Source organism: Bos indicus x Bos taurus, chromosome 17, assembly GCF_003369695.1.
Source record: "Bos indicus x Bos taurus breed Angus x Brahman F1 hybrid chromosome 17, Bos_hybrid_MaternalHap_v2.0, whole genome shotgun sequence".
NCBI lineage: Eukaryota > Metazoa > Chordata > Mammalia > Artiodactyla > Bovidae > Bos > Bos indicus x Bos taurus.
In genome coordinates, this window is record NC_040092.1 from 2,183,932 (window position 1) to 2,200,428 (window position 16,497).

The 16,497-nt window shown below is 54.7% G+C and overlaps 1 protein-coding gene across 4 annotated transcripts in view; it reads right to left on the minus strand.

Annotated features, from left to right (window-relative positions):
* Positions 1-16,497, minus strand: part of LOC113907274 (immunoglobulin lambda-1 light chain-like) — a 320,444-nt gene that overhangs the window by 218,330 nt on the left and 85,617 nt on the right. The window contains exons 1-2 of one of the 4 annotated variants that reach the window (XM_027566212.1): positions 11,373-11,477; positions 10,960-11,263 (exon numbers count right to left, since the gene is read on the minus strand). The exons of the other annotated variants lie outside the window; for them this stretch is intronic. Coding sequence (XP_027422013.1) covers positions 10,960-11,263; positions 11,373-11,427 — 359 coding nt within the window. The 5' untranslated portion in view covers positions 11,428-11,477. Of the gene's footprint in view, positions 1-10,959; positions 11,264-11,372; positions 11,478-16,497 lie in introns of those variants that run through there. 4 annotated transcript variants of the gene reach the window in all.

The following is a 16,497-nucleotide window of genomic DNA, read 5'->3' on the forward strand; positions in this document are numbered from 1 at the left end:
TGACTCCGACCTGGGAACTGGGGGCAACTGCTGTGAGCAGCTCCTTCATCCTGGGGCGTGTGACCACCCCTTGTGTGCCGCTGCCTAGGGAGGGGAGTTGGGCTGAGGGGGCAGCTGTGCTGCAGTCAGGGGACACACAGAGAGCTGGGTTCCGTGGTCTCAGGGACTCCAGGAAGGGAGGGACAGACATCTTGCCCTGGGAGCCCCATGGCTGTGGGGGAAGCAGGTATTTGTCTCCTTCTCTCTGGCCTGAAGCAATGTACAAACTTTCAATCCGTCAGCCCATGAGAAACAGTAATAATCAGTGTCGTCCTCAGACTGAACTGAGGTGGTCAGAGAGACCGACTTGCCAGACTTGGAGCCAGAGAATCAATCTGGGAGTGCTGAGGGTCGTGTGCTATTTTCATAGATGAGAAGTGTGGGGGCCTTTCCTGGGAGCTGTTGGTACCAGCTCACATAAAGACCCCAGTGTTGCTGCTGCTTCCAGTGCAGGAGAGGGTGACCCTCTGAGCCAAAGTCCCAGACATGGAGGGCAGCTGAGTCAGCACAGCCTGGGCCCAGGATCCTGGAAGGGGGAGAGACAGAGATGGTGACTCGGGGGTCCAGACACAAGAGCAGAGAGAAGGGCCCGTGTGTCTTCTGAGGGCCCTTCCCCTGTCCCTGCATCCAGTCACCTGTGCAGAGAGTGACCAGGGTGAGGATCAGAGGGGACCAGGCCGTGGTGGACACGGTCAGGGCGTCCTGCCATCTGTGGCCCCACAGCTGAGCGGAGGGTCCCCACCTCTCCGCCCCCTCATCATACTGAGAGAGGGAGTGTTCATTCATGCAAATAACCCCACCATTGCCCCCATACTCCACCGCGCAGCTCTCTGATCCCTCCCCGGGCTCTGGATCAGGTCCCTGTGTCTGAGGGTGCCCAGGAGGTGGCAGGGGTGCTGCTGTGGGTGGTCCAGGGGTGGGAGGTCACAGCTGGGCACCCTGAGCTGAAGCCACCATGCAGTGCCAGGAGACTGGGCCCAGCTCTCACACACCAACCCTCAAAAACTGCCCCGGAGCCCCCTGGCGTCCAGGTCCAGATAAGCATCCTATGATGTGCTGATCAGAGCCTCTCAGGGACAGATCCTGCTCCCTGCTCTGGGCACTGTCCCCTCCTTAGCGACAAAATCCACTTTTGTGTCCCCCATGACCTCAGGGCTGACCGTGGCCTCCCCTCAGGCCCTTCAGCATGAGTCTGTCCATGGCGTCCTGGCTGCTTAAGGGGTCAGGACTGACAGGGCGTCTGGAGGCCATCTCACGTGGAGGGTTGTATACTAAACAGGAGCCCGGGATTGGGTAGGAAAGTCATGAAGCATAAGAGGAGGAGAGGGGCCCGGAGGAAAGCGCTGAAGAGGAGCCAGAGGAGGCAGGGGGGAGCTGAGGGACGGGGGCTGGGCTCTGGGGTCTCCTCCCTTCTCTGCTCCTGGGGAAGTGGGTAGAGTCTGTTGACCCTGAACAGGATGCCCTCTAATTCTGGGTACTCAGAGCTGTTTGCAGCTTCACTCCCAGAGCTTGAGGGCTCGGGGCTCTAAGTCCCTCTCCTGAGAGGAAGCATCTGCTGAGACCTCCAACTCAGTCCACTGAGCCCAGGGACAAGCCCGGGTCAGGGGACCATCTGGTGTGCTCAGGTCCCGCCAGTTCCGAGAGGGTGCACAGCGCCCCCTGGTGACGCGCTCGGGGAATGTCCACGGTGGGAAAATGTGAGGAAGGAAAGAGCTGCGTTTTCCAACCAAGAGCCCATCAGTGAGGGGAGTGTATCCTCTACCCACTGACCCAGCAACAGGGTGCTCTGACCCCACTGCTCTGTGTCTGACGCTGACCCGGGCACCTGGGGCAACTCCTGTCAGCAGCTCCTTCCACCCAGGGGTTTGAGACCACTCCTTGTTGGGCTGCTGCCTTCAGGGAGGGGAGCCAGGCTGAGGGGCGGTGCTGCGGCTCTTGACGCTCAGCTCCCTGGATTCTGAGGACTAGGGACACCGGGGAGGGAGGGGGTGATCGCGGGGCCAACCACCGGCCCCCATCTCACATTCAGCACTGATGACCCAGGTGGGGTCAGGCTCAGGTCTTCCTGGCCCCACAGTCACCAGCAGGGGGCACAGGGGGTGCACAGGAACCTGCTTTCCCCTGGCTCGGGCTCCCCTTGTTGCTGCTCCATCTCCCCGCGCACTGTTTGTGGGGCGGGGCCTGGGGGCGGTAAGTGCTGAGGAGCCCAGCCATGACCTGGCATCCCGGCCCCCAGGGAGTCAGCCGAGCGTGTGGGAATTTTTGGAGCCAGTTCTGAGTAAGGTTCTTCCAGGAGCATAAGTCCTCCCACGAGCCTCGAGGTGTGTCCGTAGACAGCACAGGTTTGGGGAAATTCCTCCCAACTTCCAGTCTTACGCTTAAATAAAGACACAGTTTTCCTCATGGCCTCGGATGTGAATTGTGTTTCTGGGGGTTTTGGATTTATCAAAACCCAAAAACTGGGAGTGAATGTGTTATGGGGAATTAACATGCCTGGACTGAATTGTAAAACAATTCTCAGGGGTTATTTCCCAATAACAGACAAAGACATACATCTGGAATTTTGATGTTCCTAAATATTTGGGGAGAGGGGGCAGTTTCTTGTAAACCACAGATTCCTGCCACCAACAAAAGGCTGTGATCCAGGAGCTCCAGTTGGGAAACTGCACTCTAGAAGATTCCACTGGTGGTGCCCCTTCGGGTAAATGGAATATTAATTTGTCTCCAAGATCAAGTTCATGACGCTGTACATCTCTTAGTGTGATTTGAATGACAAGAGTCCTAATGGCAGTGGAGGGGGTCTGAGTCTCCCTGTGGAGCCAAGCCTCATTGCCAACAACAGGGGCAGAGAGGGGTCCCCTTAGAGAGATGGACACACCGGGGAGAGCTGGGAGGAGACATGTGGCCACGAACCACCGGACAGGAGACGGGCCCAGAGCCTCCCTCCCCATGGGGACCCTGACCTGTCCCAGCCCCTCCCTGCCTCTCCTGCCACTAAGCGCTGAGCCCTCTGAGCACAAGGGCAGATTTTGGTAGCACTTCCCCCATGGGCTACATCACTGTGGCATTGTAACTACCAGTTCCCAGACCACAGTAATAGTCGGCTTCTACCTCGGACTGGGCCTCCGAGATGGTGAGGGTGGATTTGTTTCCAGAGATGGAGCCAGAGAAGTGAGCAGGGACCCCAGAATATCGGCTGCTTGTGCTGTAGATAAGCAGTCGGGGAGCCTGGCCTGGGGTCTGCTGGTACCAGCTGGGCAGTTACTGGTAGTGACTGACCCAGAGCTCAGTCCACAGGTGAGGGTGACCGTCCCTCCTGGACACACTGACAGCGCTGGCTCCTGGACCACAGTCTGAGCATCCACCCCTAAAAGGAACAAGAGAGAGACAGGGGTTGTTATGGAGACAAGGGCCCTCAGACCCTGCTTGGAGGTGCCCCAAGGATACAGAGTCCCGGCCCCTGACCTGAGCCGTAAGTGAGGAGCCCGAGCAGAGGCACCGTTCAGGCCATGGTGGGGACCCTCCCAGGATGCAGCCTCCTCAGCCTCCTGGGCTGCAGGTGGAGTCCTGGGCCTTTTCATGCCTCCAGCCCGTCAGGAGATGCAGGGGCCTCATGCAGATCACTTCCTCCTCTCCCTGCCCACATCACCTGATGTCCCCTTGGGTGGGCGTTCTTGAAGGAGGCAGATGCTGGACCTCACGCAGAGTGGGGACAGTTCGGGGAGGAGCCCCTGAGTGATGGGGTGACGTCTGCCAGCAAATGTGCTCCTGTGACCTTGGTGACCTTGGTCCTCTGTCTCCTCCCCGAGTGTCTGAGGCTGAAGGAGGAGTTTGCAAGTCTTCCTCTGCTGCTGCTAAGTCACTTCAGTCTTGTCCGTCTCTGTGCGATCCCACAGATGGCAGCCCACAAGGCTCCTCCATCCCTGGGACTCTCCAGGCAAGAACGATGGAGTGGGTTGCCATTTCCTTCTCCATTGTATACACGCATGCATGCTAAGTCACTTCAGTCGTGCCCGACTCTGTGTGACCCCATGGACAAGCTCCTCTGTCCACAGGATTCTCTAGGCAGGAATACTGGGGTGGGTTGCCATTTCCTTCTCCTAAGTCTTCCTCTCTTGCCCCAATAATCCAGCCCTTCCCACACCTGAGCCTGTCTTTAGAATACACTCTGTCTTCTCAGGGAACCCTGAGAAGTCTGTGTGGTGCTGTCCCTCCTCCAGCCCTGAGCCGAGCAGGAAATCCCGGAGCCTGTGTCTGCTGTGAAGGGTAAGGGGTGGCCCTTGAAGCACTCTTTTAAACTGTCTCTAGTCCCAGCGGTGGGGAGACCAGGATGGGAGGTGGGGAGTGGCATGCGGAGCCGCATGGGCAGGCTTATGGTGACAGCGTCCTGTGCTGTAAACAGCCATGACCACGTGGAGTACCTTCAATAGAACTGCGGGTTTCACGGGTAAAGGTCACCATCTCGTCATGCAATTATGACAGACGGCAAGTTCAGTTCCAACAAAGTTGGGACACATGTTTCATCATCAGAAATAGAAGAACATGGTATGTGAACAGGTAGGTGTGGTGAGCATCATGGACCTTGTAAAACTCCCTCCCGGGTGGTTCTGGGTGGAGCCGATGGACCCGGGACGGAGGAGGGGTGTCGGGGCAACGAGGAGGAGAAGGAGCTCAGACACCTCACGTTAACATGTGTGGAAGAGACGGGAAAGTCTTGTTCATTCTTGTTTCTTTGACATAAAAATGTAAATACTATTCTTATTTGTATTCATGTTAGATTTGCTGCTAAAGTAACTGTTTAATAAAATTCACATGATTTTTGTCAGAGGTGTTTGAGAACCTTAGCTCATAGAGGTGAAAAATATATATTCCTACTGAATTCTTTTCTTATTATACGAACATATTGATGACAGTTTGGCTGAACTTCTGATTTCAAATATTTCACGTTACAAGTGTTAATATAAAGTATTAATAAAATGGGAAGGAACGAGTAAGGGAGCCACAAAAACTGACATAATATCAGTTTCCGTTGTTCAATTCAAAATGTTTAAATTGCAAAATAACACAACAGGGAACGTTTTTAAAAGATGCAGATGGTGACAGAGGGTCCTTGCCTGCATCCCTCTTCCACTGGGAACACCCAGGTGTTCTGTGGCAATGGGGCAGCCTCTGCAGGGGTTAGGGTCTCTCATCCCCTGTCCAGGTATTCCTGGAGGTCGAGGTTCCTGAAGGAAGTTCATTTTTGTTGTGTGACCGTCCCTCTGTCCTCAGTTGGATGTCAGGTCTGGGCACTGACCCCACGACAGAGCAGCAGGAACTGAGAGGAGGCAAGCCTGTGGCTCTGAGCTGAGAGCTGCCACGTCCCCTGGGGGCCCAGGTGCAGGATGTCACCCTCCAGTGAGGACCCTGCTGCCCACATGGTCAAGAGCCAAGGAGGAAGTTGCCAGCCTGCCTGGCCAGGACCCTGGGTTCTCAGGACCAGACCCACAGCGCCCCGTGCTGGACTCAGACCTCCTCCTCCCCTACTTCACACCACAGCCTCCTGGAAGGGCTTTCTCACACTTGCAGCTGGGTCTCCCTGATGTCACCGCCCAGGGCAATAGAAGGAGTCGCCTTCCTCTAGTTTGGGCCTGGTCATTGATTTTTCCAGGTACCTAATGAGAGATCCAACCAGTCCATCCTAAAGGAGACCAGTCCTGGGTGTTCATTGGAAGGACTGATGCTGAAGCTGAAAGTCCAATACTTTGGCCACCTTCTGCGAAAAGCTGGCTCATTGGAAAGGACCCTGATGCTGGGGGAGATTGGGGGAGGAGGAGAAGGGGATGGCGGAGGAAGAGATGACTGGATGGCATCACCGACTCAATGCACATGAGTTTGGGTGAACTCCGCGAGTTGGTGATGGACAGGGAGGCCTGGTGTGATGCGATCATAGGGTCACAAAGAGTCAGACACGACTGAGCCACTGAACTGAACTGAAAGACCTCAGACCCCTGAATGGTATGCTGACACACTAATGAATTTCAGAACTCCCTGATATCTGAGTGTGCTCCGCCTAGCTTGTGGGTTCACTGCCAGAACACAACCACCCAGACCTGAATTGCCAGGGTTAAAACACCCAGCATGCCCGTAGGTTGTGCCTGGTCATGATTCTGTCTGAACTTCCTTCCCAGCTTGATAGGGAGTCAAGGTTGAATTTGCAGGGCCTCCCGGGACCTTCCCAGCCCAGACTGCATGGCTCTGCTCTTATTTCTCTCTTCGCAAAGAGATAGGAGGCTCTCAGGTACAACAGTTCTCTCTCGGTTACTTCCAGGGCTTCTCATTCACCCTTGATCATGGTGCTCACAGTCGGAGAAGGCAATGGCACCCCACTCCAGTACTCTTGCCTGGAAAATCCCATGGACTGAGGAGCCTGATGGGCTGCAGTCCACGGGGTCATGAAGAGTCGGACACGACTGAGCGACCTCACTTTCACTTTTCACTTTGATGCACTGGAGAAGGAAATTGCAACCCACTCCAATGTTCTTGCCTGAAGAATCCCAGGTAGGTGGAGCCTGGTAGGCTGCAATCTATGGGGTCCCACAGGGTCAGACACGACTGAAGCGACTTAGCAGCAGCAGCAGCAGCAGCATGGTGCTCACTCACAGTACTTCATTTTGACTCAAATATTTAAAGATGTTTTTAGTCTAATTTTATAATCTTTCTGTAACAAATGTGTGATATAAAAGATTCTGCCTATAAATGGGAATCTCATCCTTGTCTGGGCTTCTGTTTCATCTCTGGTTGAGAAACCCTTATGACCGTTACCTGATCTTCATTGGACATGGTGAAGTCTAACGTTCTAACCTTCAATTGATAGAATCCATAGATTTAATGGAGGTGGGTTGATAAGGTATGTTTCCAAAATAGTGACATTTATCCAATATCATCTCAAACAATGAAGCATGGAGGGGAAAGGGGGAGAGATTATGAGGCAAAAGGGAGGAAATGAGCAAGTGAGGAGTCTGAGAGCCGCATCCTAATGGGGAGGGTCTCCCAGTACCTGGAGAGGAGGGCTATTCAGGCAGCAATCCCCAGGGAAAGGGAGGACCCAGCTTCCCTAAGTGTCAGGGTTCAGGGCAGAGCACAAAGCCTGGAGCTGGAGAGGGACATGCAGGGGGTGGGAGATGCCCCCTGGGGCTCCAGGGCACAGCTGCTGGACTTCTGCTTCCTCGACATCCTGCTCAGTACCTGTGAGGGACCCTGTGTGTCTGGGCACATGGACATTCTGCTTGTATGCTTGTATTTGGAGACCAGAGCGAAAAGAAGACAGTGTCGTGGACCCCATAATGATGGACCTGGATGAGAGGTGAGACGGCCCGGATTTAATAGTACAAGTGACAGCAGAGACCTGAACCAGCACTGGTGAGGTCACAGGCAGGGTCAGGGCAGTGATGGGTCGACACGGGAGTACAGGGCAAGCTTTCATCAGACATCCCCATCACATGGGATTCCCTGTGGCTGTGGTTAGTGATGAGCTCTGTGACACTGATGACCAGCCTCCCCATCAGGCTGGGGTCCAGAGTGATCAAGGAGTGTGGACTTGATCCTGGGCTTGTGGACCCACCAGGAGCCAGAGAACAGGGCTGAACCCCTGACTGTCCCTCACCTCTGTCCTGAGTCACAAAGGCAGGGCCTTGCCTGGAATCTCTTGTCATCATTGCCTCGGTGATCCCTGCTTCCCCGCTGACCCTTCTACAGGACATGGAGCCCTTGGATCTGGACTCATCACAGGAGTCACAGGCAGAGGGACATGGGCACATCCTGGGGAGCCCCTGTTCCTGACAGTCCAGAGACCACCCCAACCCGGAAGTAGGAAATGCTCCAATGGGGTGGAGCTGAGAGAAGGGGAGGGCAGGACACAGCCCGCACCTGTCGGTCAGGAGAACCTGTCCCGGGCTTCCCTGCCTCCTGCCATGTATCAGCGGTGCCCCTCACTCCTACACTCTCTGCTCTGCCCCTTCAGGAGCAGGGTTCACACCCTGGGGGACAATCTGCCTGCCGGGATGGTCCACGGCCTCTGCTGAAGGCGCATCTGGGCAAGACTCCTGCTCCTGGTCTCCAGTGAGGGAGCTCAGCTCCATGGCTCCCTTGATCACCCGGATGACCAGGGTGCACTTCAGCGGTATCAGAAATTGTTTACATTTTCTGAGACTTCAGCAAAACTGACTGTACAACTGAGAGTAGACATACTATGAACCAGAACATACCTTAGGAATGAATTGATTCTGGGGTATTATTTAACATCTGACGGTTGTCTAAGAATAAGCCCCTGACAGGCTGAGCCTCTCGTCCCAGTTTCCCATCTACCTGTGTTGCTGTGAGAAGCCCTGTTGCACCAGCCTGCACGGTCAGAGTCAGCTTCATGCTCAGGCTGCAGCCCAGAGATGAGCAGGAGGCCCACGTTGGCCGAGGTATCTTTGGATCCAGAAAACCCACGGGGACCCTGGAGCCTGGTCCTTACTGGAGTCTGAGCGGTAGGACCGGAGGACCAAGGAGGGCTCGCTGGCTTCTGCCGGTTCCAGTAACAGCAGAGCTGCCGACACTGATGTCACTGCTCAGGGTGCAGGGAGCCATAGAGTCAGCTGTGGTCTGTGAGGGAACAGCGGTCTCCACACACACAGGCCCTGAAACCATTGCCAGTCACAGCAGTCCAGGGCCTCAGGGCTGCAGTGTGGTCACTCACAGCAGCACCAGGTCTAGGGGCTAAGCTAGCTCTCCCCTGAGAAACCATTAATAAACAGGGGTGGCCTCAACCTACTTGCAACCTTTCAGAAGAAAGTTAACAATGCTGCTGCTGCTGCTAAGTCGCTTCAGTCGTGTCCGACTCTGTGCGACCCCATAGACGGAAGCCCACCAGGCTCCCCTGGCCCTGGGATTCTCCAGGCAAGAACACTGGAGTGGGTTGCCATTTCCTTCTCCAACGCATGAAAGTGGAAAGTGAAAGGGAAGTCCTCAGTCGTGTCCAAATCTTAGCGACCCCATGGACTACAACCTACCAGGCTCCTCCATCCATGGGACTTTCCAGGCAAGAGTACTGGAGCGGGGTGCCATTGCCTTTTCCAAAGTTAACAATACAACCATTAATTTAAGATTCTCCTGAGATACCAAATGAAAATATTAGAAAACCATGTGAGAATTGATCAGAACTTAAAATGATCACGTGTCTGTACAAGTCAGTGGGAACGTTGTGGAGTATTCTGGATTCACTTTCCCCTTACGCTCTTACATGGAGCAGAAGAACAGGAAGAGCAGGGAAGGGGCTTCCGGGGGAAATTTGTGCAGTAAGTTGTGAAGTGTGGCCACAACATTCTTATTCTCACCACGTGAAACGAAATATGACTTTATGTCCATTTCTGAGCTGCTGCTACAGTGTCCGCCTCCCACAATGTGCAGTAATTGTGTTCCTTTCTCAGTAGCTGTGTGTGAGGCCCGATTCCACCAGCCAAAGGTCCAAACTGCTTGATTTGGAGCCTATTAAGCAAGGTTCCTCTGACACAGAGGAAAATATGTCATTTTTTGTGTATGAAAATTGAGGATAAGGCAAATTTAAGGCTTAAGGGAAAAGGGAGAATTAGAAGGAATAATCCCACTTATCCCAAAATACATCACTGTTAACTGTGGCCCCACAGCCCAGGCAGCCAATGTGCAGACCCCGCACATGTGTGTGAAAGGGCAGTGACAGGGAGCAGGACACAGGCGTGTGACCTGTGCTCCGTGACCCCACTTGCGGGTGAGGCCGGTAGCTCAGGGTTGGGGTCACTTCCCCCTGGGTGAGGCCTCCTGTGAGCAGCAGGGCTGAGTCCCAGCTGAGCAGGAACAATCAGCCTTGTCCTCGGGCTGGGCCCCACCTGACTCGGAGCCCTCCAGCCTCGCTGAGACCCTGCGGGCGGGTTGTGACTCCTGTGTCAGGAGCTTGGGACTCAGCACGACTGAGATGGCAGCCAAGTTGCCCCCTTAGTGCCAACAGCGTTGCTGTTCCCAGGCAGGTGAGTGTGGCTGAGCGTCCATGGAGTCACAGACCCTGGCTGAGTCCCCCCTGCCTGAGCCCTGGACACCACGAGGGGTCAGAGCAGGCTGAGATCAGGACCTGCTCCCTGTGCAGGAGAGGGCCCATGGCATGGGGGTCTGCCAGGGCTGAGAGACGTTGATGGACCCCCAATTCGGACACTGAGATAGAGACTAACAGACCCTGTGTCCCCAGTGATGGGAGACAGATTTTCTGTGTCCTTTGAGACCCTCTCCTGGGAATGGGCTGCTGGAGTGACTTTGAGGACAGAGGGGAGAGGAGGAGCCTCCATGCAAGGGCAGACCCCCCGATGACCTGGACCCAGGGTGGGGCAGCAGCAGCAGAAGGTCCAGCAGAGCCTGAGCAGGAAACCCCTGGGCTGCCCCAGCTCCCACAGTTTGACAGGAATCCTGGTCTAGTCCCCCGCAGGCCTGGAGCCCTGAGGGAGCCTGAGAGGCGGTCACAGGAAAGGCAGGAGCAGCAGCCTGGGCCTCACCTCAGCCCAAGGACAGCCGAGGACCTGAGGTGTCCTGAATCAGACGCAGCTGGACGCTGTCTCTCTGGTTCTGACCTGACCGTCATGGACTCTGTCTGCCAGGACCTGCCTCTGGCATTCAGGGCCTTCTGCTCAACTTCAGATATTCATATAAAATGTGGTTGCCAAAAGCAAAGCCTTGGTGCGGGCGCAGAATGAAGAAGAACTGAAAGGATTTCCCAGACCAATTTCCTGGTGTGGGGCTCAGACCCACGTTTTAAATCAAACAAAGAACAGAAATGTCTGCATTGGCAGAAGATGCTTCAGCCCCGAGAGGCCCGTGACTTGGGGGAGAGCAGGTTTTTGTCTCACTTCCCCCCTGGCCTGGAGCACTGTGCCAGTACTGCTACTGCTGTCACCAGCTGCACAGAAATAATCCGCCTCGTCCTCAGCCTGGAGCGAGCTGATGGTCAGGGTGGCTGTGTTGCCAGACTTGGAGCCGGAGAATCGGTCGGGGACCCCCGAGGGTCGACTGCTACTACCATAGATGATGGTTCTGAGGCCCGATCCTGGGACCTGTTGGTACCAGCCCACACCATAACTACCGATATTGTTGCTGCTTCCAGAGCAGGTGATGGAGACCCTCTGGCCCAGGGAGCCGGACACGGAGGACGGCTGAGTCAGCACAGCCTGGGCCCAGGATCCTAGAAGGGAGAGAGACAGAGATGGTGAGTCTGGGGTCCAGACACGATAGCGGGGAGCACAGCATGTGTGTCTTTCCAAGACCTCTCCCCTGTCCCCGCATCCAGTCACCTGTGCAGAGAGCGACCAGGGTGAGGAGCAGAGGGGACCAGGCCATGGTGGACATGGTCAGGGCGTCCTGCCTTCTGTGGCCCCACAGCTGAGCAGAGCATCCCCACAGCACTCCTTCCCCTCTTCATATGCTGAGAGGGGGAGTGGCCTTTCATGCAAATGACCGTCCTTCCCACACCACCCCCACAATGCTCTGATCACCTCTGGGACCTGGGTCAGCTTCCTGTGCCCTAAGGAGTCCAGTGGGTGATCAGAGGCGGGGTTGTGTGGGGCTTGGGGATGGGAGGTCACAGCTGGGAACCCTGAGCAGAAAGCACCAGGAAGCACCAGGGGACTCATCTCAGATCTCATAGCTGCAGACCCACAGGAATGGCTTTGGATGGCCCCCTGGTGTCCTGGCCCAGACATACATCCTGTGACCTAGTGATCAGAGCTCTTAGAGTCAACTTTCCCAAAACTGGCTTTGAAGTTACACAGTTCAGGAAGAGTTGTGTTGGAAAAAAAGATCCAGGTGTAATTTACCCTGTAGTGCATGTGAGTGTTACACAGTGGATGTGTGACTTTGAGATTTTAAATGCACCAAAATGTGATCATGGAGTAGGAAAAATCTAAGGTCATCACTTAAAATAGATGCCTAAACTTAACTGAAGAAAATGTTGTGGTTCAGTCACTAAGTTGTGTCCGACTCTGGCTCTGTTTTAATTTTGCATTGCCATGGTACTATTTCTAAAACATAATGTTCCTTGTAGATTCTGTTCTTTAAATAAGATCATTTTAAAGCCTTTCTGACAAGCATCTCCACTAAAGGATTTTCATGTCTTAGCAGGACGTTCTCTCTGTGAAACAGGGCAGGCTGAGTTATCAGAGCCATGGGTTGGTCTCAGATCTGAGATGAGACACAGGGCATAACAAGGCAGATCAGCTGTTCTCAGGAATCTCAGACGGGACCATGCACATGGTCAGACAGAGCAGCAGTCACGGCCCCAGGGGCAGAGCCCCAGGACAGGGTCTGCTTTCCCAGCCCAGGGCTCCAGCAGCTTCTCCTGGGCTCACTGTGCATAAAGTCAGTCCCACAGCAGCTGAGCACAGACACTCCTCAGCCAGGAAATCATTTCCCAGGTGTCAGGACCAGGCTTTCTCTCCCCTCCTGAATCCTGACTCGATGGGCACACGAGACAGAGTGTGAACGTTCACGGGATAAATCAGCTGCTGGGTGGGCATCACTGGGTCCCCTGGGAAATGAGGGGGAACCAGAGGTGGAACAGGGAGGGGTCGAGCTGGGGTCACACCTGAGAGCCAGAAACCTGAGGCTTCTCGGGAAGCAAGGGTTAGAGATGTTCAAGGAGGGGGATGAGGAAGTGAGTGTTTCAGGAAGATCTGGAAACTCGTTCATGACTCTCTAAGAGCATGAGCTTGGTCATCACTGTGGAGGCCAACAGTGTATGATGTAGAAAGAGCGAGGCCCAGAATTGGGAGGAAAGTCACGAATGAGGAGAGCGGGAGGGCAGGCTCTGAGCAAAGAGATGAGGAGGAGCGGGCGCAGGCTGAGGAGAGCTGGAGGGGTTCACTGGGTGGGCTCTAGGGGCTCCTCCCCTCCTCTGTTTCTGGGAAGAGGGTGGGCACTGATGACCACCTGACCCCTTCACCCTCCAACTCTGGGTGTTTGGCCCCGGGTGCAGCTTCAGTCCCAGGAGGAGGCCTGGGGGCCGCGGCTCTGAGTCTGTCCCCTGAGAGGAAGCACCTGCTGTCACATCCAACTCAGTCCGCTGAGCCCGGGTGCAGGGCCAGCTCAGGGGACCATGGGGGTGCTTTGAGGGGCTGCCAGTTCTGAGCAGGTGCACAGCGCCCCCTGGTGACACACCCGGGGAACGTTCTCGGCGGTGAGAGTGGGAGCAAGGTGCCGCTCAGTTTCTTGGTTCTCAATCCTGTCTGACTCCTTTGCGACCCCGTGAACTCTAGCCCACAAGGCTCGTCTGTCCGTGGGATTCTCCAGGCAAGAACACTGGAGAGGGTTGCCGTTTCTTGCTCCAGAAGATCTTCCCACCCCAGGGACAGAACCCACTTCTCTTATGTCCCTTGCATTGGCACCGGGTTCTTCACCTCTAGCGACACCTGGGAAGCCTTATGAGAGGAAGCAGGGGCGCTCTTTTTTCCTGTCACCAAACACTCTGTCAATAAACAAATGAATGAATTGAATAGCAGTAAGTATTACACGTCTTTGATAGTGTACTGATACTTGTTTTTTATTTCTCCTATTGTATTGTATTGATTCTGACTACTTTTTCTCCTTTTCTTACATTTATCTCCTTTTCCTCAAGGACCCAAGAGTGCTTGTATTTGCTTATCAGATAGATTTGATGATTTGTCCCTAGAATAATCTGTCACCTGATTTCATCATCTCAGGCATCTCACCAGTGAGGTCTATGCCTTCTCACTTCCCTTCATTATTTAGTTTCCTGGTTCTTGATAGAAGTGAAGATTTTTACTGGATCCTGGACTGTGTGGAAATTGCTTGTAGAAACTCTGGGTTCCATTTCCTTTTCCTTTAACAGAAAATGCTTCTGTGATGGAAGCTCAGGGATGTGCATTCACTGCCCAGTGACCCAGCAAGGGCGCACTGAGTCCCCTGCTCCGTGCTGCGACTCCGACCTGGGAGCCGGGGGCAATTGCTGTGAGCAGCTCCTTCATCCAGGGGTGTTTGACCACCCCTTGTGTGCCGCTGGCCTAGGGAGGGGAGTCAAGCTGAAGGGGCAGCTGTGCTGCAGTCAGGGGACACTCAGTCTGCTGGGTTCCGTGGTCTCAGGGACTCCAGGAAGGGAGGGGCAAACACCTTGCCCTGGGAGCCCCATGGCTGTGGGGGAAGCAGGTTTTTGTCTCCTTCTCTCTGGCCTGAAGCACTGTGCAAACTTTCAAGCCATCAGCCCATGAGAAACAGTAATAATCAGTATCGTTCAGCATGAACTGAGGTGGTCAGAGAGGCTGAGTTGCCAGGCTTGGAGCCAGAGAATCAATCTGGGACCCCTGAGGGTCGTTTGCTATTTTCATATGTCAGGAGTCTAGGGGCCTTTCCTGGGAGCTGTTGGTACCAGCTGACATAAAGACCCCCAGTGTTGCTGCTCCTTCCAGTGAAGGAGAGGGTAACCCTCTGACCCAAAGTCCCGAACATGGAGGGCGGCTGAGTCAGCATAGCCTGGGCCCAGGATCCTGGAAGGGGGAGAGACAGACATGGTGACTCTGGGGTCCTGACAGGAGAGCAGGGAGCAGGGCCTGTGAGTCTTCCCAGGGCCCTTCCCCTGTCCCCACATCCAGTCACCTGTGAAGAGAGCGACCAGGGTGAGGAGCAGAGGGGACCAGGCCATGGTGGACACAGTCAGGGCGTCCTGCCTTCTGTAGCCTCACAGCTGAGCAGAGTGTCCCCACACCGCTCCTTCCCCTCTTCATACCCTGAGAGGGGGAGGGTCCTTTCATGCAAAGGATCCCGTGCATCACACTGACCCTCCCAGGCCCTGGGCCAGGTCTCTATGCCTGACGGTGGCCAGAGAGTTGTCAGGGGTAAGGCTCTGTAGGTCTCAGGAGTGGGAGTCACAGCTGGGAGCCCTGAGCAGAGGCCACCAGGCCTTGTCAGGGAGCTCTGTCGGGGGGGCCAGCTCTGCCTCCCACCACCCAGCTTCAGAAATGGACCCCGAGCGCCCCCCACCCCTTGTCCAGGCCCAGACACACATCCTGTGACCTGGAGAGCAGAGCCCTCAAGGACAGATCCTGCCTCCTGCTCTGTGCACTGTCCCCTCTTTAGCACCAGGCCAGGTGCCCCTTCTGTGTCCCCCTGAGCTCAGGGCCATCATGGGCTCCCCTCAAATCCTCAGGATGAATCTGTCCAGGGCTTCCATGACTGCTTAGGGGTCAGGACCGAGGGGCATCTGAGACACAAATTCCTCTCAGATCAGGATCAGGTCAGGGCAGTGCCGGCCCCGGAACGGGAAGGTGGGTCTCCTTCTGTGCAGGACAGCAGGGTCCCTCCTCTGTGGGCCTCCTCCCTGGTGGGCAGAGCCCTCCTTCCTCTGTGCGTCCCCTCAGCCCTGAGGAAGAGGGGGCAGTTCTCTGAGGAGGGGGTGAAGGTGTGGAGAGAGGCCTGAGGTGGGACTCAGCATTCCTAAATGCCTGGATCTTTACTGTGTGTTTGAACAAAAGAGCCTCTTGATGAAAGCGAAAGAGGAGAGTGAAAAAGTTGGATTAAAACCCAGCATTTAGAAAACTAAGGTCATGGCATCTGGTCCCATCACTTCACGGCAAATAGATGGGGAAACAGTGGAAACTGACAGACTTCACGTTTGGGCTCCAAATCACTGCAGATGGGGACTGCAGCCATGAAATTAAAAGACGCTTGCTCCTTGGAAGAAAAGCTATGACCAACCTAGACAGCATATTAAAAAGCAGATACATGACTTTGCCAACAAAGGTCTGTCTAGTCAAAGCTATGGTTTTTCCAGTAGTCAAGGAAAAGTTGAGAGTTGGACTATAAAGACAGCTGAGCACCAAAGAAACGATGCTTTTGAACTCTGGTGTTGGAGGAGACTTTTGAGAGTCCCTTGGACTGCAAGGAGATCCAACCAGTCCATCCTAAAGGAAATCAGTCCTGAATATTCATTGGATGGACTGATACTGAAGCTGAAGCTCCAATACTTTGGCCACCTGATGCAAAGAACTGACTCATTTGAAAAGACCCTGATGCTGGGAAAGATTGAGGAAAGGAGGAAAAGCAGATGACAGAGGATGAGATGGTTGGATGGCATCTCCAACTCAATGGACATGAGTTTGAGTAAACTCCAGGAGTTGGTGATGGACAGGGAAGCCTGGCGTGCTGCAGTCCATGGGGTCGCAAAGAGTCGGACATGACTGAGCTACTGAACTGAACAGAACTTACTGTGTGTGAAGTCTTCCACATGCTGGACCCTGTCCCATGGCCTGTCTTATGAAGTGGCCCCTCCCGGGCGTCTTTCCTGCAGGCACAGGGCACCGGCTGCAGGGAGCAGGCCTAGTGATGCTCCTGGCAGTTTTTATTGAGACTCTGAAGGGCTCTGAGCAGCGTGTGTCCCCAGGGATCCTGATACATAATAGCTGTTAGGAC